This window comes from Camarhynchus parvulus, chromosome 3, assembly GCF_901933205.1.
Source record: "Camarhynchus parvulus chromosome 3, STF_HiC, whole genome shotgun sequence".
In the NCBI taxonomy this organism is placed as follows: domain Eukaryota; kingdom Metazoa; phylum Chordata; class Aves; order Passeriformes; family Thraupidae; genus Camarhynchus; species Camarhynchus parvulus.
In genome coordinates, this window is record NC_044573.1 from 58,182,913 (window position 1) to 58,195,496 (window position 12,584).

The following is a 12,584-nucleotide window of genomic DNA, read 5'->3' on the forward strand; positions in this document are numbered from 1 at the left end:
CAATGATCTGTTCTGAAATAATATTATGTGTCCATAACAGAAGAGGAATTTTCAATTTATTATAGAAAGATGAAATGTTGCTCTTTTCTTAAAAAAAAAAAAAAAGCATCAGTTGTGGCACCTGTACAAGGTTTTCTATTATTTACCTTTTCTTTCCATACAAACATTCAGTGTAATTCTGATCACTGACATTTGGTTTTAACATAGTTGTAAAGATCTGGAAGGATCTGATTCTTAGGCACAGAATATGGGACTTAGAGTGGCATGCTTGACCTTAGCTAAAGGTTCACATCACAGAAAGTACATGAAATACCAAAAGCTCAAGACCTCAAAATATTTTCACTGTAACCGGCAGTGAAAATGAGATGAAACTTTAACATAGGCTATACTAACACACAGTATAGCTAATTAGTTTTTTTGTTCTGGTGATGTGATTAACCCTTGTAAGATAAGGAGAGACAATAAGATTTAGTTTATTTGAGCATACAGGCTTCCAGATGCTTAGATGAACTCCCAGAGCCTATGGAGGTTTTTTGGTCATTGACTCAGTGGAAGAATGAAAGGAAAAAGAATTCAGTAGCTAAACATGGTACACTTGGTTTACTGCAGTCTACCTGTCTCCAAGCAGGTGAGGTAAGCCCAGACTGTTTTTACTACAGGACCCCAAAGAAACAGGCCTTATACACATCAATGAAAGGCAGTACAAATATTTGGACCTAGTATGTGTTTACAATTTACATGTCTTATGGCCAGAAAAGAAAAAGCACACTGCAAAAACTGTCATTGTTCTGTATTCTGGTGATTTACCTGGCACATGATGGTTTTGTACATAAGAAAGTTCAAGAATAGAATAAAATAGAAGTCATCTTACCTCCATACTTTTGAATTCATTGTTATAGCCATGGTTACCTCCATCACAAGATGTGTAACTTTTATCCCTAAGGAGAAACCATCACAGAGTGTAAATAAAAATGACACAAATAGAAGCACTTAGTAACAATCCTTGCGGCTCACAGACTCCATCATTCCTTGAGAACTGACTCTGCCATCATATTCTAGCATTTATGGCTCATCATAGCATTCATTTCTATGAGGAACTCTTTCTCCTCTAACAGAAATTGCTATGGACAGTACTAAATTTTCCTAGCTGGCTATGAGTGTACAGTGATACAATATTTTCAAAGCAAGTTGAAAAAATGGCCATTTTTGAACTGAGGCCTTTACCTAGCTACAGGTAGCAGAACAAGTGTAATCTATTTTGGAAGAATTCCTAGTTGTATTCTTTGGCATTTTACCAGAAAGCTTACAATGGGAGAACTGCTCTTAGCCTCTGTGGAATAATATAAATAAGACTGTGAGGGATTTTGCCTTACAAGACAATGCATTTTCATCATAGATTCTGAAGACGGAAGAGACGTGGATAATGTGGGGATGGGTTATAGAATTAGCAACACAACACAATACTCTGACATGGTGACTAAGACTTATTTTTATCTATCCATTGCTAAGACACATGGAAAAATTAAGATATAGTCACCCCATACCAATTCAATGCACAGTTGTCAGGTGCAGGTATCCTGTTTTCAGAGGCGCAGGAACATTTGAACACAGGGTGTTCAATTAAAATAGGGTTCAATTAAAATTATTAAAATAATTAGATTTTTTTCAGTGCACATTTCTTTTTGTATGTCCTGGACAGCGATTTAGTTTCACCAAAACAACCATGTTTCCTTTTCATGTATAGTATGATTTTAACTGTAACAAACATGGAAATGTAACAAGTCTAAGGCAAAACAGGAAATGAAGCAGCGGTGAAGGAAATTAAAGGGATGAAAGTGAGATGAAAAAACCAGCATAACAATCACACAAATCATGTTACCTCACAGCCAGCCACTGTCGATCCACCAAAAGATGAACTTTATCAATACGAATGTTGTTAGCATAGTGGAATCGTTTGGGCAAGTCAGGGGTCAGGTAGGGCTTGAAGTGCTGAGGGGATCTTCTGCACTGTGCAAGAGAAAAGAGTCCAGTCACGAGTTTCACTCAGTTTTAAAAAACCACCCATTGTTCAAAATTATCACAAATATCTTAGTGATAGGAATGCAAGCACAAAGCCCATTAGTCATAGATAGCTTCTCGCATGACCCGCAGATGTCATTTTTGGCCCCAGAAGCAATGCAAGAAAATGCAACACTTTTTTGGAACTTTTTGAAAATAGACTACACACAATTTATATACCAAGCCCACAAATACTGTGGTAAAAGTACATCTAAGGCTCAAAGACGCTCAGTAGAACTGTTTAGTCTATATTTCTGTACTAATGCCATTGGCATCTGGTTGGTAAGATTACACTTCACAAGAGAAAGTTCCCTGGCAGTTTATTTCTGCCACTTTCTGTCACTTTACTATTCAATAATGAACAAAGCAAGCCAAGCATACACTATTTAGCATAGTCTAGAGTTTTAGCTGCAAGCCTGAACATGTAAATGTCCATTGCTCAGCTGTTAGCTAAAGATTTTAACTTTTACACCCACATTTAGTGTGTTCATATAACTGCTGCATTAGCAGGCATGCCATGGAAGAGCTTGGAATTGTGAGCCTAATGATAACCATATGACATACTGCAAAGACAACTATATATATGACCATTAGAAGCCATTCCAGCTGGCTGCAAGCATCATGGCAAAGTTTCAGAAGTGTTGCTTCAGATCAGGAATCCAGATAACCCAGAATATCTAAAATGTAAAGGAAGAGCTGCTAGGAAGCTGCATAAGCCACAGAAGTGGACTTGGTTTACCACACAGGCTGTGCAAACTGTACCATGCTTGGAGCCTGTTCTGACATCTTCACTTCTAAATACCAAAATTGTATGCTCTGCATAGGATACAGACTTTAACATGTGACATGGGAGTAACTGTGCCTCAGTAGTCATCAAAGAAGAACAGAGGAATCCAGGAATATGAAAAATAAGGATTCAGTGTGTTTGCTAGCCCGGAAGAAGAGTTCTAATTAAAAGGAAAAAATAGAGGGAATCAGCATATGACTTATGTCTATTCATTAGCAATAAATATAAAACACACAACTACCTTATCTGCAAAAACCCCTCATTCTAATAATTCGACAGGGACAAAATACACCAACCATTTATGAAGAGGAAAGAAAAGAGAGCATGTCCTGGTACCAGACTATTCCCATAAGGCACAAGATGTCACATCTCTACAACTATTAGCAGTAGCAGTTTCAGCTGAAGTTGAAAACATGCAGATTGTAACCTTCCCTTCATACCAGTGCTCTTTGATACGACAGACTCTGCATCATACAGCGAGGCGGGGGAGGTAGCACTGAGAAATCCCCTTCAGTTATTCCCAGCCATTGATCCTGCTCCCTCAAGTTCAACGGGTTAACGGGAGACCTCTAGTGGAGATTTATCGAAACATATCCATTTGGGAGCCCGGGATTTTGACTAACTGAGAGCATTTTTATAAATGTACCACAACACCTGTCTACTGCTTGGCACAGGACAAGCCACAGAATAGGAAACAAACTCGCAATGAAGAAAACGAGGAATTTATGACAGCACACTGAGAGCAAGCAGTTTAAATGTTTAACTCAGTGTAAATTTAAAAGGAAAGAAATACAGAAAGACAATTAACTGGCCTACAATTTTTTTTCATTTGGCCAGCGCATTCATCCCACATGTATTAATGTATATCTTGAACACTACAAAAAAGTGACAGAGGCTGATATATCTGTCTAAAAAAGTATAAGGAAAGAGGAAAGCACCATGCACTGTCACATCACCCTTTGATAAAAGAAATAAGTTTGATCTTCCTTTGGTTTGCACTCTGTTCTGCACTTCTTTATTTGTATCCTTTAGAACTCAGCTGTCAAAGTGTGCCCACATGGGAGACAGGCAAGCTTGGACCTGTGCACAAGTGCTAGATCCATTCAGCATGGCTCAGTTCCAAGCAGAACTACCAGTACAGGACCCTGTTGTGGTGCAGCATATGTAAAAGCACTGCAACTATTTCAGTGATATGTCAAAAGATCCTAAGACAGTCATACTGCCTGATGCCAGAGGCCCATCTTGCCTAGTACTCTGTTTAAAATCACATTTCCAAAATTCCTAGAATCAGAACTTAAAGAAAGTGTGTAAGAACAAGCCAAGTATTGAATGAAGTTTCTTTCTCATACCTGCTTAGTTTCTTCTAGGCTTCAGGTTCTTTTTAAGTCAGATGTTCCTTGTGGATCAGATCTAAAAGCCCTTACAGTGCTGTCCTGGATTAATGTGTCTAAAATCTGCCCCCCCGCCCCCCGCCACTTATATTTCCAACCTCTACAACACTTTGTTCCAATGTACTCTACAATCTCTTGTGTGGAAAAGTTACTTTAGCCTAGCCTGAGTGCAGACTTGTGTTCCACTGCTAACAGATGCCTATTGTCTAAAGCATCTCTGTGCTGTATTCTCTTCTATCATGAAGATATACCCAAGTTTCTGCTCCTGAATTCAGCCTCTTCTCTTTCAAAGTGAAGTACCAAACAATTTTCCGTGAACAGAGATCCCCTATAACAAACCTTTGTGCATAATTTTTGAACTTCCAGAACTGCCTCCCAAGGTAGAGTGGAGTCAGTACACTAGTTAAACTGGCACTATAGTCTCATTTTTTTACAAACTGTGTTTTTTTCCTCAGATTCCTATTAAGAGTAGCTATGAGTAAAAGTTATGAGAATATTTACTCACTGTGAGGTTTTTAACAATTCCTTCTGAGTCAACTGTTAAAAAGAAAAAATGAATTAATATACATATGAATGGCTGAAGGACAAAGCCTCATGACAAAAACTTACACATGCTTTTTTAGACTATAAAGTTGGTTTTCTTTATTAGCTTGTGAAGATAGTGGCAACTATCACCTTCCACAGGTAGGAATGTTATGTTTCCAATGGTAACTGTCTGTAAGTGTGCCTGTGGAAGTAACTAGAACACTAGAACTTTGGGTACATCAGGACAGACTGTAGAAAACTGCCATGCTGATGGCTGCCTACACCTAAAGCTGACAGATCATCAGACCCGAGTTTTTTTCTCTTATCTAACCCCTGTTTGAAGTATAACCTTTTTTACATTGAACAGGACCTGGAGAATTTGTCTTGTATTTTGCTTCCAGCCACAGTCATACAGGAAATTTCAGTCTATCTAAGTATTTTCACCTTGCACATTTTGAAAGACTAGTTTAACCATTTGAGATTAACTTTCTAAAAAGTAAATCTGAGCACTTCATGGAAGAAAAATTCCTACAGAAAATCTAAGACTATTAGATGAGATAAGTCAACAATTTTATTGAGATTGAGACGCAGAAAAACCAGGAGTATTCTTTCCTCAGCTGCTTTTGTATGACTTAAACCAATGAAAGTTTGCTTTATGTCATATAAATATTGTGCCTTCAAATATAAGTACAATTACAAAATATGAATAAAAAGTACAGTGAGATCCCAGCTCTTATTTGCAACCTGCAATAACTATCCCTTTTACAATACTTTACAAATTCTTTGAAGTCAATACATAGAGCATTTCCATGATTTTATCTCCATTGTTGTCCCTGATACAGAAAGTTCTGGAATTTTTTTTCCAGTCTGATGGCATGGTATCTATTTCAAGTCAGAGTTAGCTCAAATTGTTTCAATTTTCTGTTCTTTTGAGACACTAGCTAAATATCTTAACCAAGGCTTAGATTCCACTGTGCTAAGGTTAAGACTCTGTAACTTTGTACACACAGAAATATTCCTTACTTCAAAAAGACTGACTCTGCCAATGTTGCACAAGAAATCTGTGAAGAACAATGCACTTATGAAAGACCTGAATTCCAGTTAAAAAAAAACCAAACTACCTTTACTTCATCTTTCCATGCCAAGAAAATACAAATTAGAGTCTGCAACAATCTTTTCTAACCTTCTAATTCATCTAAAGTGGTCATTCTTCCAAAAAAAAAAAAAAATCCCAAACAACTTCCATAGATGTTGAAGCCAAGTTAAGGGAAACAGAAAGCTGCTCACACTGCTGATTACTACTGATTATCCATTTCCTTATTTATTTGTTTGTTTGATTGATTGATCAATTGTTTATTTCCTGCTACACTGATTGCTCAATCCCAGGATTGGTCCAGACTTACAGGTAAAATAGTCTTTTGGAACATTCTTTGCTCGAATGCGAGCTGCAGGCCCAGCATACAGGTAGAAATCCACCTCTTTGAAGTAATTAGTCATATATTCTAACTTCTTGCAGTAGGTCTTCTCCATCCCTAAAGGGCAACATAGAAACAGTTCTTTTTCATGTGGCAAGGAAGATAAAGTGATTTATAAAATGGATTAACACTATTAAGCCCACATATTTCACACAGGAAGAAAACAGTGACTCAGTAAAGTTAACTAGAAAAAAGAAATATATACATTACCATGATCAGCTAAAACAATGAGGTTTACACATTTGTGCAGGTTTCTTTGTTTAAGTCCATCCATGAGCATCCCCACTGCTTTATCTGCTGCCTGTAAGGCTTTGATTACCTGTGAGATAACAGTTACATCTAAGATCCTTAAAGGTTGAACTTTCTGCCTTCATGCAAGTAAAAATGTAATACTTTTGGAAATTTTGGAAATTAGGAAACATTGAAGTACAGTGTAAAAGACAGCTTTGCCAGGCCATGTGCTTCTAAATATCACATAGTAATATAATTAAAGTTCAGTCTAAATATAAATATTAATATTTTTTGTATTAGTATGATCTGAAATTATATTCTACCAGTCTGTTTGGTTAATGGTTCTTTTGATTCACACACAGTATGGGAATCATAACATTAGGCTCAACCACAAGCAAAAGTTCTTAACAAAAAGTCATAAAACAGTCATGGCAATTTTTCATCTACTACTCTTTTCAGGTCTATAAATTGGTTAAGTTCATACTACAACACCGTTTTTAGTGCAATTAAGTATAAGAAAAATATAGAAACTACTTACACCAGCACTAACTGGTCCAAATGAATGTCCAGAAGAGTCTGGTTGTTCAATATATAAAGTGTATATATCAGGCCTTGAGTTAAAAATAAATAAGAATGGAACATTATGAGGCTTTAGAGGCAGCACCTAAAGAGAGTGTTTTGATTTGAAAAAAAAAAGCAATATTAAATGACATTTTAAAAGGAATTATGAGTAACCTGTTTAAACCTTGATAACAGTCTGTACAGCAAATATAATCATCCAACTTCCTCTGAGTTTTGTAATTAATCAACATGGGCTCTTTGAAGTTACAATTTCAGAAATAATATCCAGTGTCTTTAACAGGTAACCAGAAATCACTCTTTAAAAATTCAAGATCTCAGACACCACAACAAACAATCCTTTTTGAGATGTAAATGGAACAACCCTCTGAAAGAGCTCTTCCTGACTAAGCAGTGAGACTCTAGAGAGCATCTCCTAACTGCAAGTACATTAGGATTTTATTAGCAAATTGCCATATAAAATATTTCATTTCTTTACACGTCACAAAGTTAACACCACGATCAGCACTGACATTTACTTTTCATCCTGAATTACTTACTGCTATTACTTTCATGTATTTAACCTTTCTTGGGCATTAGCCTTCATATAAAATCTTTCATCTACACATTTAGAATAAAACTGAATCAATGTTTCCTACAGGACATGCACCAAGAAAAAAGACAGAACAATCAAATAAAACTCATACAACAGTACATCCTGTTCAGATATATGCTCACTTTTTAATCTTTTGTACCTACAGTTTTATCATAACTATGATAAGATACAGAACAGGCTTAAGTTCAGCAAATAATAATTTAAAATGGTGAGGAAGATTCCATATTTCACAAACACCAACATAAATTTCAATTGCTAAGCATTAAAAGCTTTCTAAGCTATAGTCTCACAAAGCAGGTAGATATTACAAGGTGTTACCTCTCAGGCTGGGCATTATCAAACCACTTCAGTATTCCTGAAATTCTCTCTTCATATGGAATAGAACTGAAAAGAAAAAAAAAATACATAAAAAAATATATGATGTTAACAAGACTTTCTGACTAGCACTTCTATTTCCTAGGTACAGTTTCCATACTCTAGTAATATATCAAAGTCACAGATCTGGAACTAAGAATGATGCATTTTAACAAAGTATAGCAATTAATTTTATTAATCTCCTTTTTAATTGAATATAAGTCACTTTAAGTGGTAAATTAGACAGATCCTGATTTTGCAAACACAAACCTGTGTTGGTGGGACCACTCTTATATTTAAAAATACACGCAAACAAAGGTATTTTAAGTTGAGGAAATAAACCTGAAATACAAGGTAGAATAATTTTTATTCTTTCCAGCATGTATAAGCCTTGGATTTTCATATTTTAAAAGAAAGTAATAATGCCATCAAAGTCTTTGTGAGATCATGCTTTGTTTCCTATGAGAGAATTCACCCATTAAATATCTGTGCTTTCCCTCAAAGTCATACACAAGCTGTATGTTAGTTACTCACAGTACTTAGATGTTTTCTGAATACCAAGCCTACACATCACTGCAAATTCTATTATCTATAGAGACTTATGGTTCTATGCTTGCTTTAGGTTATCTTTCTAAAGAACCATGGGAAGTATACTGTAATCATCACAATCATCAAAATCTAGAAATAATTTACTAATGCCAATGCCTTCCATAGCAAAACAAACAAACTGCAAGAAACACAAACAAGAAAAACCCCAACAAAATAATGCCACAAAAACTATGAAGGCAATTGGTACTTCACATATGCAACCTTTGAATAAACAAGAAAAAACCATACAAGAACTACAATTCTACAGGTGTGTGCACATTATCAAACATGCAAGCAAGACCAGAGGAAATTTAGAGCCCCTCTTCTTTCAGTTGCTTCCCTATCCAGCAGTCCCTCTCCAAAAATTTCTGTCTCACATAGCGTCTTGCCATGGCTTCCTAGTTTGTGTTTGTTGCCTTAGGGTATATGTTGTCTGTAAGCTTATTCTCAAGTGCAAGTATTTTTAGAGTGCTATATATAATATATGTTGATTTTACGCATGGAAATATCGCAATCATTGGTGCAGCTTAGCAGTGGCTACTAATAATTTCCAGGATGCTCTCCTAGTGTTTTGCATTTGCCTAAGACTTCTAAACTGTCTAGGAGAGCAGAATATACCCTTTGACTTTCTCATTCTGAATCCCCTGAATGGTTTTGAAATTTTCAAGTATTTTTGGTCATTCCATGGCATAACCAGGACAATGTAACATGGCAGTTATCTGTCAGACTTGTTTAAAAATCTTATATTTCATTTCTTTCAACTGTCAAATAGCAGTTTGGATTTTTGGAGTAATCTGGAGGAATTTAGCACAAGCTGTTTCAGATCTTACCCGTTGTATATGGTGTACAGGGTGGGGTACGTTCCCCCAATTGGAACATCAGAGCCTGGCCAAAAGAAGGTGCCTGCTTTCAAATTTTGGGACATTGCTGTCAGCCAGACCTTTGGGTAAAGATACAAACAAATGATTTTTTGTCACCACTGGAGGACTTCAGAGCACAAAAGTAGAAATATGTGCTGCAAGCATGCATTCTTCCTTCTCTTTTCACGGTTACCTAATGACCATATCTGATATGAAGTTTTGTTTCCTACATGCACATTCTGAAGAAAAACTAGTAGCATGGAAACCATGATGTTGTAATTTCCTGGATAGTCTCAGCATAGAAAAAGCACATAGGTATTTTCATAAATGCCAATGGGCAGTGATCCCTTTTCCTGTGGCAAATCCCAGGATCATGAAGATGGAAGAAGCTGCCTTAGGGGTATTCAGACTTGGAATTAGGAAACATTTTATTACACATACAACACAGGAACAGGCTTCCTAAACAGGTTGTTGCTGCCCTATGTCTGTCAGTGTTTATGAGGCATTTGGACAACACCCTTAAAAATGTAATCAAATGTTTGGGCTGCCCAGAGTTGGTCAGGCAGCTGGACTAGATGATAACTGTCCATTCCAAATGAAATATAAATATTCTGTTATACTAGTTTCATTTTGTTTTGTATCTATTTCAGATATAGATACTAATTGTATGACTTTATTATAAGAGGGCATATTTATATTAATCCTAAAAAGTGCAGCTCTGGTTGTGTTACAAACCTGACAGAATCCTTCAGGGAAAAAACTAGCACCAGAATCTGGATATTTGGGTATATTGTAAACATTACTACACAGACACACAGACTCAAACACATATACATAAAGGTATATTAACTAAGTATACTACATATTGCATATATTTAGGGGTTTTTTCAGCATTATTATTAGAGCTTGATATTACTAGGAAATGATTAATATTAATCGTAACCATAGGTACAATTCAGGGTTGTTAGGAAATGTGTCATATGTTATATATAATTTACTTTTTTTTTTCAGAAATTAAGCTCTATGCTACTCCCTTCCTTGCTTTTAAATGCCTGGACATTTGCAAATAGATACGTGTAAATAGATGTAATTTGGAAACCAATTTTATTTTGTAGCAAGTCATCAAAAGACAAGCAAAAAAAAAACTCTAAAATCAAATCATACTGAAAATTTACTTTGGCTGCTTGTGGCAAGAAGCCCATTCCAGTACTAGATGGAATATTTCTGGTTTTTTTTTACTAACTGCCACATTGAGTGAAAATTTTAAGTCTCAGAATTACATTTTAAGAGTCCTTTTACTTTTCATAACAAGCAAACTATTTTGTAGGCAGCCTATAATATGAAGCTTACAGGTTATCTAGTACTTTCTGCAAATATATTGCATAGTTTTTAATTTTATTCCTGTTTTGTTTTATGATATGACACAAACCACTCTGGACATAAATACTGTATGACAAACAAACCTACTGGTTGCCCTTTCCACCATGCAGGCTTGAATTTTTCCTCCCCTGAAAGTGAGAAATGCGCATCCAAGCCTACATCATACATGTTGTTATCAATTATACCATGAGATTCTGGATACAATCCCTGTAAAACAAGAATTCACAAAATAAAATGCTTAGTCCTGAAATCAAATGGACCCTGAACTATGTTTCAATGCACACTGCTACAGTGTCCCTAATTTTAAAGAAATTTTTTCTCTTAGAAGAAGAATGCTTCCCTAATTCACAGAGATCGTCTTTCTGCCAATGAATTCAGCATGCCCATCAAATCCCCTTTTCTATATTTCCTTCCCAGCCCAATTAAAACCCTATGTGCTGTAGATTAAGAGCCCTGTGTGTTATGTGGCTGCATGTCAGCTGCCAAACCCACCCTAACAAACACTATCATCAAAAGGCTGTGTCCTCAACCATGCTCACCCATATCCAATTAAACTGACAAGGGTCAGGAATAACCAGCTCACAGGCCAGGGCAAGATGTATAGCCACACAGATCATGCGTGTATGTACCATCTCAGCAACTCTATCTCTCTCTGATATCTATAGCATGAGTTCCCATGTCCCACAAAAAGACAGGCACCACAAAATCCTTTCTGTGTAATCCAGATAATGAAAAGGAAAACCAAAAATTCTCACTTACTGTGACAATAGTATAGTGGTTTGGAAAGGTTTTTGTGGGGTAAACAGCTCTCATGTATTTTGAATGTGTGCCACATGTTTCTGCAACAGATCAGGGTATTAATATACAATTTCTTCTATTTTTTTAAACTGAAAACTAACAGTCTTTAAAACAAACAAAAATCACCACTATCAGTTGCTGCAGTTTTAGATGCAGAAATGTCACTCCAGAACAAGACTCATACAATCCTGGTGTCTCCTTTTGAGCTAAGCCTACTGTCCCATTGCAGTCAGTGGACCTGGACACCCAATTCAGCTGCCTAAATCCTAGAAGCCTACAGTCCTTTAAGAAATCTTTAATGATCCTGTCTGGCCTTCAGATGCTCCTCCTCCATCCTCCATTTATTTGGATTGGTCTGCCAATCCAAATAAATTTCTCAGATACTTCTGAGATCCAAAATGGCCTAGTCATACATACTTATGCAATGACACTGAAGCCTAAGGTCAGACGAAACAAGATACCCTGCAGAGCTTATTGGTGACAAGCAGGGAAGCACTCAGTTGCTGAAGCACTGGAGCCAGATGCCATTTGGGAAACCCTCTGATGTCCAAGACATCTACATGAAAGTTGACAGTTTTGATGCAAATCACTTTGAGATCTGTGTTCTCCTGACACAGCTGCTGAAGGCCATGGCACTCTGAAGTATACCAAAAACACAGATTAGGCCAGCAACTTGTCCCGTGGCACCCTCTGTTTGTTCATTGAGCTGACTTGTCCTCTAGACTCTTGCACTGTGCTGTGCAGACTATATTAAACATAAACACACTGATTTCGGTGAGCATATAATCATCTCACATGCAGACATCTCCAAGAATATGTCTAAATGCAAGTGTTCTGCCCTGGAGTGAATCCCACCCCAGGTGTCCTACCTGTATCTCCAAACATTGTATTATTTTTTCATCAATCAAAGGTTCTTAGCACACAAACATCTGTAATGTCTAAATCCACTCTAAGATTCAATTT

At 36.6% G+C, this 12,584-nt stretch overlaps 1 protein-coding gene across 1 annotated transcript in view; it reads right to left on the reverse strand.

Moving 5' to 3' along the window:
- The window catches only part of ENPP3 (ectonucleotide pyrophosphatase/phosphodiesterase 3), a 37,205-nt gene that overhangs the window by 13,557 nt on the left and 11,064 nt on the right, over positions 1–12,584 (reverse strand). Inside the window, exons 7-16 of the mRNA XM_030945569.1 lie at positions 11,583–11,662; positions 10,911–11,030; positions 9,414–9,523; positions 7,960–8,025; positions 7,006–7,078; positions 6,447–6,555; positions 6,165–6,293; positions 4,742–4,773; positions 1,880–2,007; positions 872–938 (exon numbers count right to left, since the gene is read on the reverse strand). Coding sequence (XP_030801429.1) covers positions 872–938; positions 1,880–2,007; positions 4,742–4,773; positions 6,165–6,293; positions 6,447–6,555; positions 7,006–7,078; positions 7,960–8,025; positions 9,414–9,523; positions 10,911–11,030; positions 11,583–11,662 — 914 coding nt within the window. The remainder of the gene's footprint in view (positions 1–871; positions 939–1,879; positions 2,008–4,741; positions 4,774–6,164; positions 6,294–6,446; positions 6,556–7,005; positions 7,079–7,959; positions 8,026–9,413; positions 9,524–10,910; positions 11,031–11,582; positions 11,663–12,584) is intronic.